The sequence below is a fragment of the Balaenoptera acutorostrata genome, chromosome 7 (genome assembly GCF_949987535.1).
Source record: "Balaenoptera acutorostrata chromosome 7, mBalAcu1.1, whole genome shotgun sequence".
NCBI lineage: Eukaryota > Metazoa > Chordata > Mammalia > Artiodactyla > Balaenopteridae > Balaenoptera > Balaenoptera acutorostrata.
This window is the reverse complement of record NC_080070.1, coordinates 97,752,105-97,766,892: the sequence shown is the minus strand read 5'-3', so window position 1 is coordinate 97,766,892 and position 14,788 is coordinate 97,752,105. Positions and strand designations below refer to the sequence as shown.

At 40.9% G+C, this 14,788-nt stretch overlaps 1 protein-coding gene across 2 annotated transcripts in view; it reads left to right on the top strand.

Annotated features, from left to right (window-relative positions):
* Positions 1 to 1,636: 1,636 nt before the first annotated feature.
* SLC26A5 (solute carrier family 26 member 5) overlaps positions 1,637 to 14,788 on the top strand; it is a 29,523-nt gene continuing 16,371 nt past the window's right edge. For both annotated transcript variants that reach the window (XM_007177315.2, XM_007177314.2), the window contains exons 1-7: positions 1,637 to 1,788; positions 3,523 to 3,662; positions 7,232 to 7,342; positions 8,425 to 8,591; positions 9,147 to 9,311; positions 11,251 to 11,403; positions 13,951 to 14,033. In XM_007177315.2, the coding sequence (XP_007177377.2) occupies positions 1,637 to 1,788; positions 3,523 to 3,662; positions 7,232 to 7,342; positions 8,425 to 8,591; positions 9,147 to 9,311; positions 11,251 to 11,403; positions 13,951 to 14,033 (971 nt within the window). The remainder of the gene's footprint in view (positions 1,789 to 3,522; positions 3,663 to 7,231; positions 7,343 to 8,424; positions 8,592 to 9,146; positions 9,312 to 11,250; positions 11,404 to 13,950; positions 14,034 to 14,788) is intronic.

Genomic DNA, 14,788 nt, shown 5'->3' with positions numbered 1-14,788 from the left:
TCCGTCCTGATACTTAGTTGCATTTGCTGCTAGAATTCCCTTTTATTCTAGACTTTTAAATTTTCAGCCTCCTTGGACTTAGGCATTTATTTTGCGTGATGTTTCCTGGTTGATCACACGAACGTGATTTCAATTTGAAGGTTAAGATTTCACCATAAGGGAATTGGATTGACCAGCATCAGTAATCCCCCACCTTCACTCAGTCACCACACAGGCACCTAACCATTAACCCACGCTAACCCCCAGCTCCTCTGCCCTTAACTTCCTTCAGTTGGGACCGATGGCTTTAGCTGTTGTTGTGCACTTAATTTTTATTATAAAATATATCATTCAAATTTACAGACAGAGTCGTGTACTAAACACCAGTTTACTTACCACATGACTTGGTCAAATCTTAACATTTTGCTCTTTTTGTGCCAGTTCTTTTTTACAAACTGAACATTGCAGATTCAGTTAGTTGAAACTCCCTATCTCTTCCGAGTCTCATTCCCCTTCTCTCCAGAGGTAACACCATCCTGGTCTTAGTGTTTATCATTGACATGCATGCTTTTATACATTTACTACATATATGTGTGACCACAAACAACATACATTATTGCTTGGTAAGGTTTTTAAACTTTGTTTAAATAATTGTGTCCCTGAAGTACCCATCTGTGCCTTGCATTTTTATTGAAAATTAAGTTTTTGAGATTTATTGATGATGACATACAGATTTAGTTCATTTTTTTAAATTACTGCATAGCGTTCAATTTATGACTATACAAAAATTTATGTTTTATTGCATATACGTAGACATTTGGGTTTTTTCCAACTTTTCACTGTCATAAAGCTGCAGTTAACATCTTTGTACACATTCCCACATGCAGAAACATACTGGGTTTTTATTCCTTAATCATTTCTTTTACTCATATGAGTACTATTCATTATGTAGATAGGTAGGTAGGTAGATAGATAGATATAAATGTAGATATATCAGTCATCCTAATAGTCTTACACATGACAACACAATAAACTTTAAAATGATTATAACAATGCACTGATGTTTTCAACTTGTAGCTTTTCACAAAAGTCATCAGGAACTTCCCTTGTGGAGACATAAGCCTCAGCTCTGAACCATAGAATAATTTAAGGAATAACCAAATGTGAATACAGAATTGGAAAGGAGGCTGATGTACCTTCAAGAAACTGAGGGTCTATTTAAGCACTGACCTTGCTTCTTTTTCTTTTTCTTTTTCTTTGATGTGTAAATGGTTAGAGTCAGCCTGATTCCCTGTTCCCTTAATATTGATTTGGAGTCAACTTGCTGCAGTATTTAGCCACTGAAGTTAATACGATCCTCTGTTTAAAGTATGCACACTACCCCCTCGTTGCCCTGGGAGTGACAACATGTTTTTTACCGACTTTGCTTTCCTTTCATTTATTAGTGCCTACTCTGTCCAGATCACTAGGTTAGGTGCTCTGGGTGTCCAAAGATGAAGAGGTCCTCAGAAGAACTTGCAATAATACCGCCAGGAAGAGGTGCATAGGAACAGTCATCAGTAGGATTTTGGCATCTGACGTAGACTTTTTATTTTCTCCCTTAGTAAAACTCAGGAAATGCTCGTCTTCTGCTATTGATGAATAATTTCAGAGTACTATGGATCATGCTGAAGAAAATGAAATCCTTGAAGCAGCCCAGCGGTACTATGTGGAAAGACCTATCTTTAGTCATCTGGTCCTCCAAGAAAGACTGCACAAGAAGGACAAGATTTCGGATTCCATCGGCGATAAGCTGAAACAGGCATTCACGTATGTTGTTTCAGCCTATTTCCTTTAATCTGTCATTCAGTTATGAGAGAAGCAAGGTCAAATGTATAAAGAGAACCTGGCGATGTGGAGGGAAAGACAAATGGTGAGCACTCGTGATCTGCAGAGCTGTCCACACAGTTCCTTCACTGGTAGATATTTGATGGAACACAAGCTTCATTACATTTTGCACCATATTTATTAAATTCCTTCTATGCTTTATGTCTATATAAAGGTTTATATAAACAACCCGCTTTTCAATTCTCCACCCGCCTACATAATATCCACCTCTTCCATTTGTCTCTCAGGAATGTTCCAACCCCTCTTTTTCCCACTTGACTTCTACTCCATGTGGCAACACCCTGAATCTATGAATTTAAGTCCCCAACCTAAGCTATCAAGGACACTCAGTGTCTTAGGACACTTAACATTCCCAGGCCAGCAACATGGCTGTGTAATACATGTGTGCCTGACATGTGTACCTGATTGCACACCTGATTTTGCAGACCATCTGATTGCTGCCTCCTGAACCCTTGAGACCACAGCTTCTGTGCTGGTCCATTTAAGCTTCACAGTGACCCTGTGCTCTAGGTGTGACATCACGAGAGGTTAAAAGTATATGCACCGCCCACCAGCTGTGCACTTGAGTTTCCTGCTTTGTAAAATGGGAATAGTAATTGGTGCTTACATCATCGAGTTACTGGGGTTAAAACCTATTAATATATGCAAAGTGCAAGGCACATGGCAAGCACTATATAAATGCAGCTGTTATTAATATCTCAATTTTCTAAACCGGGAGACTGCTGTGAAATCTGGTTTGTTTCACTCAAATTCATTGCTCTTGCCATAGTTGCCTCACATTTTGCTTCCTGCATCTTCCTACATCTAATTACCGGATACTCCTAACCACTAAAGGCACTGTATAAAATACCATGCATGCTGCAGTAATGCATTATCCTTTTAAATGGAATAAGTTGCTTCTTCATCACCAGGAGGACTTGAGGCTGTCATAGTGGTGATGGAATTCATCTGTCCATACTCTTACTCACTGATGTCTTTGATTATAGGCATAGACTGGCAAAAGGACTGGCTGAGGTCCAGAATATAGTCTGTGTATCAAAGTTAATTAAACGATGCAGGGATTAAATGCAAAGCCTTGGTTTTTTCAGCATGGTGTTCACCTAACCAAGACAACCAGACATAGACTTAGCTACAGTGCTCCCGTGACAAATGGTGTTTTGAGTTTGCCTAATCAAAGACCCTAAAGCACTGAACACATGTTCATAAAGCTCATAATACCTGTGTAAATTTCCTTCATTTTATAAGGAAAGGGAAAACTAAGTGGGTAGATGCTGGTCATTGGTTCCACATTCAAAAGTTAACTCAATCAGTAAATAATTCCCCTACTTCACTTTACACCAACACAGAAAGCACATTAATGATTTCACCTGTTGAAATAATAGCTTCTGGGATATCTCAACTATTTTGAAGCTAATTTTTTTTTTCATGGTCAGTTGTAGAGCATTAGAATGGAACCAATTCAGATGTTCCTATTTTTAAAAAATAATAATAATAATAAGCAGGTCTTCTTGTCTCTGACCTCTGCAGAGTAAAAGAGTCATCCTCGGCACCAGTTGTGAATTCTTCCTTACTGCTCCAGGATATGAGGAAGGGAAAGTGCCTTGGTGTGAATTCTACAGAAATGGTCCTCATTTTATCTATTTCTTTGTCCTCCAGATGTACTCCTAAGAAAATACGAAATATCATTTACATGTTCCTCCCCATAACCAAGTGGTTGCCTGCATACAGATTCAAGGAGTATGTGTTGGGTGACTTAGTCTCAGGCATAAGCACAGGAGTGCTGCAGCTTCCTCAAGGTCAGTAGAATACATTTCTTTCTTTCCTTTGCTACCATCTCCTCAAACAGTTGCTTGACCATTTTTCTGTTTAATTTCATCGTGATTGGAAATTCATAGTTTTTATCATTATCGTTCTAGTAACCTTCACCTGTTTAAAGGAATTCTCCAGAAATAACCCTTTTAAATAACCTTTTAAAAGCCCCGGAGATATTAGTTGTAGAATGTGGTAATACTGTTTTACAGACCAGTACATTTAGGAGCTGGCTGGGCATTGCCTTTCTCTCGCTAAGTTAATCAGTCATTCCATGAGCATGTTGTTGAGGTTGTCCTTTTTTTTGCTGTTTTTTTGTTGTTTTTTAAATTTTATTGAAGTACAGTTGATTTACAATGTTGTGTTTCATTCAGGGGTTGTCCTTGTTCAGGTTCTTGACTTTTAAGTCCATATTCTTATTACAAGGGACCATGATATACTGAATTCTTGTGCCTTTGCGTGATTTTATATGTGATATAAGAATTTAAGAAAACACTCATTGATTATTCATCTATTCACACGCATTTATCAAGTATCTGCCTGGCCGTCCCCATCTTCCTGGAACTAACTGTCCAATCAGGGAAAGAAACATGAAGCACATAACAGCATGCATCAGTTTTTAATTGCAAATGATGGTAAACACTGTGAAGGAAGATACAGGGCACTCTGACATGATGATACTAGGGGGACCTAATTTAAGTAGGTAAGTCACAAAAACCCCTTTAAGAAGGTGAGATTGAAGTGAGACCTGAAGGACGAGTAGGAGGGAGGTAAAGAATGAGAAGAAGTACACTTCAGGAAGAAGTGATAGCATGTGTGAAGGCATTTAGCAAGAAGAGAATTGGGTGTCTGAAGAATTATGAGAGAGGCCGGGTGCTAGGAGTGTGGGGAATGAGGGGCCGGTGGCTGGCAAGGCGAGCAGTGGCAGGTCTGCACAGCCTTGACAGGCCCCTTTGGATTTCATTCTGAGCGCGACGAAAGCTGTCAGCGAGCTTTTTTCACTTGGCTATTTCTGGTAAGAGATCACTGAGACTGTCGTGTGGGGAATGGACTTGGCTGGCGAGACGGTCACCAGGATGAATGTAGGGAGACCAGTTAGAGGTGACAGTGACTCAGTGTGGTCAAAAGGTGATAACGGCTTGAACAGCCTCTAGGTAAGCTGGCTGAAAATCTATTCCCTTCTCCAGTTTCCCAAAAACTAATTATTGAACAATCAATTTGTAAAAAAAAAAAAAAAAAAAAAAAAAAAATTATTTTCCCCAGTGATCAATTAGCTGAGTTTTTAATTTTCCAAGTGACTGAGTTCTCGAATCTATTAAATCTGTTAAACAAAAGCCTCAAATCAGGTTTAGGACCATCCTCCACACAATTTTGGCACCAACACCCCAAGGATAGAGAAAGGGATGTATTTAAAGACAGAGGTGAGGGCGGGGGAGGAGCAGACAGAGGCTCGGCACCTGGAGTGGGAAATAGGAGCTAGACTGACATTCAGTCAAGTTGGACCGACAGAGCCACAGGAAGTGGCTGCAGTAAATGCGTGTACATGAAGACGTCAAGGAAGTCCTCAGAATTTTGCCTAGTTGGGTTTTCACTGAAATGCCATTCCACAAACTTTTTTGGACCTGTAGACATTATGTAAACATCTACCCATCGAACTGTGAGCTCGCAAAGGCTCTTCCTTGCCCTGTTCAGCTCCAGAGAGCCTGCAGGAACTTATAGCACAAGGCAGTCAGCCAGCTGTCCCCAGAGAAAAGAGCTATAGTGACAAAGAGTATTCTCAGAATTGAAATACATGAGCTTTCAGACTGAGAGCAACCATCAGGTACCCATCAGAATTAATGAAAAATTAACGTAAAACAAGACACACCACTGTAAAATATCAGAATACCAGAAATAAATAGAAGATCCCAAAACTTTCCTGAAAGGAAAAAAAAGTCACATAACCATGAAATCATAACCTAGGGGAATCTGAAAAAATAGGCATTATAGAATGTCAGCAGTTTATATCTACAACGATAAACCACGAACAATGTGAACATGTTATGTAGACGGGTTTCTCAGCCTGTACCACGTACATTGGTGGTGGCGGGCATCCTGTGCATTGCAGGGTGGGTAGCAGCATCCTGCCTTCTACCCACTAGATGCAGCAGCAGCCCCACTCCCAGGCTTGGTAATAAAACACGTCTCCAGACATTGCCAAATGTCCCCTGGGGGTGGGCAGAATCCTCTCATGTAGGAACTGCTGATTTAGAAAAACGGAGATAAATGTAGAAAAACAGCTGAAAGAGTTAGAAGTGAGCGCTTCTGGGGAGTGGAACCTAGAGTAAGGCAGAAGAGTGCTGGCTTTTCCTCCGAGCCTCCCTAGTACTGCTTGGCTTTTTATACTATGGACATGTGTTTCTTTGCTAGAAATAAAATTTTTTTTTTAATGCAACATTAAAGTTACCATATTATTACATATGAAGTAAGGATGCTTTCCCAACTTTTCTTTTGCTAAAATATTCTTATCCGCAACATGACAATGCATTACACGAACTTCCTAGTTATTCCAGATACTTGGCTGAGGCCCCAAAGCTGAGAACAAAGGGTGTTTATTGCTTACACGCTCTAAAGAGGGATTCCAGGCCATCCATGCAAAACGATGAGTGAATGACACACATGCTCTCTCCTTAGTGCATCACTCCAACAGGATGTGAGGGGACAAGACGACTGATATTAGATTTGGAATGAGAATTTTCGAGAGAAAGGTGCAAAAAGCCCTATGCATTTCCCCTCCACCTAAAGTTAAGGAAGGACTGCAAGAGAATCACTCGGAACACTGGACGTGTGTCCCCTGGAGTTTGTGGGCACTGTTGCCTAATTCTTGCAAGAAAAATAAATCTACAGATGAAGGGGTGTGAACTGCCTATGACAGCAGAATGAAGAGGACCCCTCCTGTGGGCGTGGCCTGCACTTGCACAGTTTCCTGGGGAAAAGCATCAGATAACTGGGCGCCCTGGGAGGTAATCAGGCTTGGCTCATTTGAAAGGTACCTGCCCAAGAAGTCTGCCTACAGGATGAGCAGCTGCCAGCAGAAAGAACCTGGAGGAGGCGTAAGAACTGGAACCTGTAAGGGGCCTAGGTCAGGGGGAGGGGGCATTACATCGGCTAGGGAATAGTACAGTGGGAGCTCCTCGTTGAAAACGGGTCTCCAGAGAACCCTGAAAACACCCCATTGGAGAAACAGCTGGCATTTGGGCATCAACACCAGATTACAACTGCACCAGTCAAGTAAGCCTTTCTGCCGTTATGTAATTTGGGAAAGAATAAAGCAGAAAAAAATCCACCCCTGGCAAAGAGGAGATGACAAGGAAAACTGTCTCAGCCTGGACTCTCTGAACACAAATATAGGATTCCATGTAAGAGTGGGATGGAAGGGTGGGCATGTTAAAACACATCTGCTTAAATTAACATGATTTTCACTTGTTCATCATATATAAAGAACCAAGAGAAAAACACACATAGCCCTCTGTTTTCTAATGAGCTCCCCATTTCTGTTTGGTTTTTAATCCTACAGGTTTAGCCTTTGCAATGTTGGCAGCTGTGCCTCCGGTGTTTGGCCTGTACTCTTCATTTTACCCCGTTATCATGTATTGTTTTTTTGGAACCTCCAGACACATATCCATAGGTAAACCTTATAGTTGATATTTTAGTACCTTTCCTTTTGGATTTCCAAGCTTTGCAGTGTGCCAAAGAGACAGCATGTTTGTTATTAGGACATCTGCTTAGTAACAGCTTTTGTTACTGTATACCCAATAGGTGCTTTTAAAGAATACACTCCCCCTCAAGATTTCTAGAACTAACAGCTTTCTTATAATCTGGGCATAATAGAAAAAGACAATTTTCTTGTGTAAAAAGAGCAATTGTTGAAATCTGTGAAATAAGTGCTTGAGTTCATAATACAATTTGCCTGCATCTGTTTTTTTCCTCTATTTTATTAGTGATACTGCAAGTTCCTAATTACTATGCATATAATGCATTTTCATCTTATTTTAGGCACTGAACTGTACTTGGTTTCTCTTTAGTGTATTTAGGATCAGATTTATATGGATTTCATAATAGTGTTAATGCTGCCTGAGGCTGCCACCAGCCAACACACACAAGGTCTCAGCTGTCCGTTGCTGGGTAACACATACCCCCCCAAGTTTAGCAGCTAAAAACAACCACCATTTGATTATCTCTCACAGTCCCTGTGGGTCAGGATTGGGGAAGGGCTCATCTGGGCAGTTTAGGCTCAGCGTCTCTCAAGCAGTTAAGAGTCAGGTGGGAGCTAGAGCCAGAGCAGCTACAGGAAGGCTGGACTCCCCTTCCCTCTCTTCTTACCTCCCGCCCTCACCCTCAATCCACGTGGTCCTCACTGGGGCTTTCTCGCATGTAGGGCTGCAGCACAAGCGAGCAGTACAGCTCTCAGGTGGAAGCCGCATCACCTTTTGTTACCTGGCCTCAGCAGTCACGCAGTATCACTTCTGCTGCATTCTTTTGATTACTAGCATGTCACAAGTCCACCCAGATTCAAGGAGACAGGAATTAGACCACCTCTTCATGGGGAAATGTCAGGGTTCTAGAAGAGTGTGTGGGGTGGAAGATTTTGTCACAGTGCAGTGTTATTTCGAAGATTTATTGACCTCACCTGTGTCTCCTGGGGTACTGGAAACAACCACATCAGACACACTGAACATAATTTCCCTGATTAATGCTCCCTTATTTCAGGTCCGTTTGCAGTTATTAGCCTGATGATAGGCGGCGTGGCTGTTCGATTAGTACCAGATGATATGGTCATTCCAGGAGGAGTAAATGCAACCAACGGTACGGAGGCAAGAGATGCTTTGAGAGTGAAAGTCGCCATGTCTGTGACCTTACTTTCAGGAATCATTCAGGTAAGGTTCACAGATGTGGAAATGGGCTCTCATTTGCTCATTTAATAATTATCTGTTGAGCACACTTGGCTGGTCTACATGGTGGACAGGGTCAGCCAGCAAAACTCCAGAGCTCAGGGTTCATAGCTGAGGAACGCCAGTCCCACTGCATGCCTTACTTAAATTGATACTGAATAGGAGCTAGCTAGCTTCAGTTGGGTACTTTAGAGATTCCAAAAGCAAGACTAGCTTGAAGCGGGATGGGTTAGTAATGGGAAGAGGGCATTTCTTACCTGCCTGGAAGGAACAGGGAGTGACATGACTAAGCCTACCCCACTTCTGAGGGACAGGGAGAGTTCGGGGGTGCCTATTGCTCTGTGGGGTCCAGGCCCTTCCAGACCTTCCATTGTTTTCTGCATAACCAGTGATTGATTTATTAGCTACTTACTTGCTGCAGGTGCAAGTTTGTAGTGTTAGAAAATGGTCCAGAAAGAACTTTTTAATGTTTTCTGTTGGCTTTAACTTCCTGACCTATCATGTGATTTATTTGTTTCTTTGTCATTAAAAAAAAAAAAGTTTTGCCTAGGTGTCTGTAGGTTTGGATTTGTGGCCATATATCTCACGGAGCCCCTGGTCCGTGGGTTTACCACTGCGGCAGCTGTGCATGTCTTCACCTCCATGTTAAAATACCTGTTTGGAGTTAAAACAAAGCGGTACAGTGGGATCTTTTCAGTGGTGTATGTAAGTAAGCAACTTCCCGACTTACTGGTACTTGTTTTCCCTTCTTTATTTTTCCCCCTTCTCTTCTGTATCTCTTTTACCTTCAAGGCTCACTTTTCTTATTTCCAAGAATTTCAATAAAATGGAGAAGATTTAGTTATTCTAAGGCTTTTCTGAGAAGAGCACTACAAGGAAAATTAAACCTTAAAGTGTCATTTCTTTAATATATGGTACTATCTACCTCACGAGGAATTTTTTGGTTAGGTCTTTTTTAAATATTTATTTATTTATTTATTTGGCTGTGCTGGGTCTTAGTTGCGGCATGCAGGATCTAGTTCCTTGACCAGGGATCCAACCCGGGCCCCCTGCATTGGGAGCGTGGAGTCTTAACCACTGCGCCTCCAGGGAAGTCCCTGGTTAGGTATTTATTTGGTTATTTCACCTTGACTCTAGTTAGCTAAAGAAACAGCTTTTTCTTAAGACCAAATTAGATTATCTTTGGGAACTAACAAATAATTTAAAGGCATTATGGGATAATAGATCTTCCTCAAAACCTGCTTACTCAAGCAGGCAAAAAAATAAGTCTGTAAAGGATTTAACTATCACAATTAACCAGTTTAATCTAATAAAATATACATAGATCCTTCCACCCAACTCAGAAAATATAAATTATTTGCAAGCACGTAGGTAACATGGTAATAACTGATCACGTTGAGAGTGGTCATGTAAAACTGATCACAAATTCCAAAAATTCAATGTTGTTTCACATGGTGCAGTAAATTAGCAATCAGTAACTAAATATAGCTTTAAAACCCCCATACATTTGGAAACCAAAAACATATTTTTAAATAACCCATGGATAAAGAGGAAGTTATGAAATAATTAAAACCAAATGATAGTGTAAGTACTACATACCAGAACTTCTGAGATGCTGCTAAAGCTATCCTTGGAATGAGAGATCTGTAGCCTTTGTAGGTGTTGATGTGTCAGGCACTGTGTTAGGCAGAGCAGTGAGTTTACAGTCCAATGGGAAGACAAATAGTAAACTGCTAATCACATAAATGTGTAATTAAGTACAAATTGTCTTAAGTGCTATGAAGAAAAAATCAGGCTGCTCTGAAAGTTGAATAGGGAGACCTTTAGATTAGGGGTCTAGGAAAGTCGCTTTGAGGAAGTGACAGTTAAATTGAGTCCTTCATTGATTAGAATGGAGTCCAACTGTGGGAGCATTCCCTAAATAACTAAATTCTTCGTTTCCCATAATAGCTGGTAACATGCTTCTTACTCTGAGATTTCTCAAAATGCCTTGTCACAAAGGAAATAGAACAGACAAGCATACTAGAGAATGCTCTAGGCAGGCATTGATAGGAAAGGTGTGTAGCCTGGACTCGGTGGTAACCTACTTTCCCAGGGTCCAGATAAGTACTGACTGCATTTGGGGTGCCGAGACTGCAGCCTTAGGAGGAAATTAAGCGGCTTTCTTCTCTACCTTTCCTGGGCTTCTTTCCAAGCTTCAGCTACTCTCTTTCCTTCAAAGCTCACCTGATTCGTCTTTCATCTGCTAACAGTGATTTCTCCCTCTTTCAGCTCCTAAAAGCTTTTGTATGTATTTACCTTTGGATTTTTTTTTTGCTGATAGTACCCCTAATCCTTTCCTAATGCTCAGGACTCAGCTTCAGGGTTACTTTTCTGAATTTTACGATTCTACATTGAGATGTTAGCATAGCAAAGAACACTGTAGTATGAGATTGTCAGGTAAGGATTACAACTACCAAGCTGTATGACTGGGTAAAAATGGCTCCTAATTGGTGAAAGCTGCAAAGAGAGAGACTTCAGCCTGAGAACCTTTAGCTAGAAATGTCCACTAATGGGATGGCTGGTGTGAATTAGAGCACTAGACTGTCTCTGTCTATTCAGGGGCTCTTGCTTGATGTAACATCCAGTGTTCACTGTGTTACAGAGTACAGTTGCTGTGTTGCAGAATGTTAAAAACCTCAACGTGTGTTCCCTAGGCGTTGGGCTGATGGTCTTTGGTTTGCTGCTGGGTGGCAAGGAGTTTAATGAGAGATTTAAAGAGAAATTGCCAGCACCCATCCCTTTAGAGTTCTTTGCGGTAAGTCAACTTCCAGCAGCATACACCTACCTGTTTCTGTGAGGGGTTTAGAAGTGGACCCGGGAGGAGGAAATTCGACCTCTTTTCTCTCACTTCTGCCAAGAGAAGGTTGGAATTTGTCAAGGGGAACTTTTACAAATACACTGACAAAAAAAAGAAAAGCATTAAAGCAGAGTCATGGATGATTTTTAAAATATAGCTAAGTCCATAAAAATATGAATGTAAATTATCTTTGAGTGAAATTATGGAGATTTTTCTTTTTCAAAGCTTTTATTGTCTAATTGTTTTATAATGAACATACAAACTTTAATAACCTGAAAAAATTAAGCTGTTTCCATTCTGAAAAGAGCAAATGACAAAGGTTCCCAAACTTTCTTGGTTCCTGGCACTCCTAGGCCAAAAGAAATACCTAACTAATAGTTCCATTTACTAAGTAGTAAGGTCCAAACAACTTCATATGTATTTATGTCTAACAGCTTAAGAACTGTTTGTAAAAATAATGCACATAAATTGAAATAAAATATATTTTATGACATTCTTAAATCACCACTGTAATTTATTAATGAATGTGTATGGCGGCTGGTGGGCACTTCACAATCCCTCAAACCTGGGAATCAGATGGACACCACTACCATCATTTCCTGTTCACTTTGATTTTTGCATGGTACCTGCTTTTTTATCACAGTGACCACTGAATGCCCAGCTTTGCAAACATATGGTATGACTGAAAGGAATGTAGTAGGAACTAATATCGAAACTGTGAACTACCTCAAACTAGAAGTTTGCATGGTGTCTGACAGATGTCACTGTTTTCCTTGAAAGTCATGTCCCACAGTGTCCTGGTGAGTTCTCCTTGGGACCCTGGAGCACTTTGGTGTATTTTGGGAGCCACAAGGAGAAGAAATAAAAAGTATAGGTGTCTGATCCAAATCTAGCAAAAAGTTCCAGCCACGAAAACCACTGGCTCGTATAGCTCACAAAGAAGCCAGTCCCTTTGACCCTTTTCCTTGCTTTTGTCTTGTCTATACCCGAATAGGACTGCCTCTCACTGTTTTAAGACCTGTTCTCTCATTGGGGTTGGGCACAGAGTTCCTGTTTCCTCTTGGAGAACAGCAAGAGGTTCTCAGCTCCTTCGCATGGCAGTGGAGAAAGGCAAGCCCCAATCATGAAGTAAATGATGAAGACTGACTTTCCTGGCTTGGGTTCCTAGTTTTGTCCACTTTCCAGATTCCCTTTGAAGTTTCCTTCATGTTTTCCAGGGCAATGGTTCTCCAGAATTCTATCATTATAATTATGGTTGAACCTGTTTTTTGTTTTTTTTTGGTTTTTTTTAACTTCTTACCTGTATGCTCCTCAGAGCAAGGGAGAGGGAAGCCATACTGGAAAATTTGGGACAGAATCTTCATGACTCTCTTTAAACATACAGTTCCTTTGTTATCATAAAATTGTTTGGGGTTCTGCATTCTATTTCAAAATGCATCTGTTAGTGTTGGTAGGAAAGCTTTGGTTTGAATTTATTTATTGCTGCATAAAGTTGATGCTCCAGGAACTTGAGCCCTGTGTATCCTGTGGATTTGAATTGTCTGGGCACTCCCCCAGTTTGAGATGATCAACAGATGTAATTAAGGGTGACAGACATTGCAACCAACAAAGAAGGGGCACTTCATCATAGCGGCCAGAAGCAGCCACACCCTTGGTCTCTCAGGCTGCTGTGTCTGATAATGAGCTTACCTTCTTCTTGGTTCCCTGCAGCAGCCCGCTTTGGTGGGGGTCTGGCTCCCTTCCCTGGGCAGCCCTATGCCTTCACTCCTGGATAAACCCACTCAGAAAGTTCTACAAGCAGCGGTTCTTTGGGGTGAAGAAAGTTGCTGTCTCTCCTTCTGTTATTTTTCTCTTCTTGTAGCTCACTAAGGCTTGTACTTTACACACAGACTGAATCTGTGCCCCGACAATCCAGGCAACCTTACGTACAGGGACACTCTGTGATGGGCGGTTTCACCCTGACCCTGACTCGGCAACAGACATGGGAGAAGATAGCCATGGGGTGCTGGTGGAGGCCTCTAACCACCTTGGTGCTGCTGTCCTGGAAACAAAAGTCCATAGGAAGATTGTGCAATAGATCCAAACCTACGTGTTACAATGATATGCTGTCACTGTACCACCCTCACAATACGTATCTCATGTCCTTTATTTGTGCCACCTTGGCCAGAGCCTCATTTTACCTGCCCCAAAGGCAAAGCCAACTCCTGAAAGGCTTTATGGCTTCTTTCTGTTTGTAGCCAACTAGCCAAATGCCTCAGGATGGAACAGAACAAAGTAAAGAGAAAAGAACTCCAGGCCACAAGGAGACTGTAGAGTCCATTTTAATTTTGTGGAGAAGGGTCATTAGGAGAAGTTAGAATTGCTGGAAGCTAACTATAATTCTTTTTTTAAAAAACCAAGAAAGTGAGAATAGATTTGGCTTGGCTAACAAGTTCTTTGAAGCTTATTTTTGTGGTGTTTGAATGTTCATTTCTAAAAGTACGTTTGGTTTTGTGTCTGTTTCAGGTGGTTATGGGAACTGGCATTTCAGCTGGGTTTAACCTGAATGAATCATACAATGTGGATGTCGTTGGGACACTTCCTCTGGGGTAGGAAAATAGTTTCAAGTAACAGTGTGACTTGAATAATCAAGGGATCTATTATTGCTTCCAACTCCTGCTTTAGTATTGCAATGAACAGTCTTTTTTTTTTTTCCTACATATCAAATAGCTGAGGGTTTGGGGGGTTTTGAGTTTGGTTTTTTTGGCTGTGTGTGTGGGGGGGGGGTGGCTTATTGTGGTTAAAAAAAAAAATAACATAAAACTTAACCATTTTAATCATTCATAAGTGTACAGTCCAGTAGTGTTAAGTATATTCACATTGTTGTGAAACAGATCTCCAGAACTTTTTCATCTTGCAAATCTGAAACTATACCATTAAACAATAACTCTCCATTCTCCTTTCCCTCCAGCCCCTACTTTCTACCTCTATGAATCCGATTACTCTGGTACTCGTAAGTGGAATCATACACTACTTGCCTTCTTTGTGACTGGCTTATTTCATTTAGCATATTCCAAGGTTCATCCATGTTGTACCATGTGACAGGATTTCCTTCTTCTTTAAAGCAGAATAAAATTCCACCTTATGTATATACCACATTTTGTTTATGCATTCATCTGTTGATGGACATTTGGGTTGCTTCCACCGCTTAGCTATTGTGAATAATCCTGCTATGAGCATGGGTGTGGAAGTGTCTCTTCAAGACCCTGCTTTCAGTTCTTTTGGATATATACATAGAAGTGGGATTGCTGGATCATATGATAGTCTGTTTTAACTTTTTGAGGAACCTCCATAATGTTTTCCA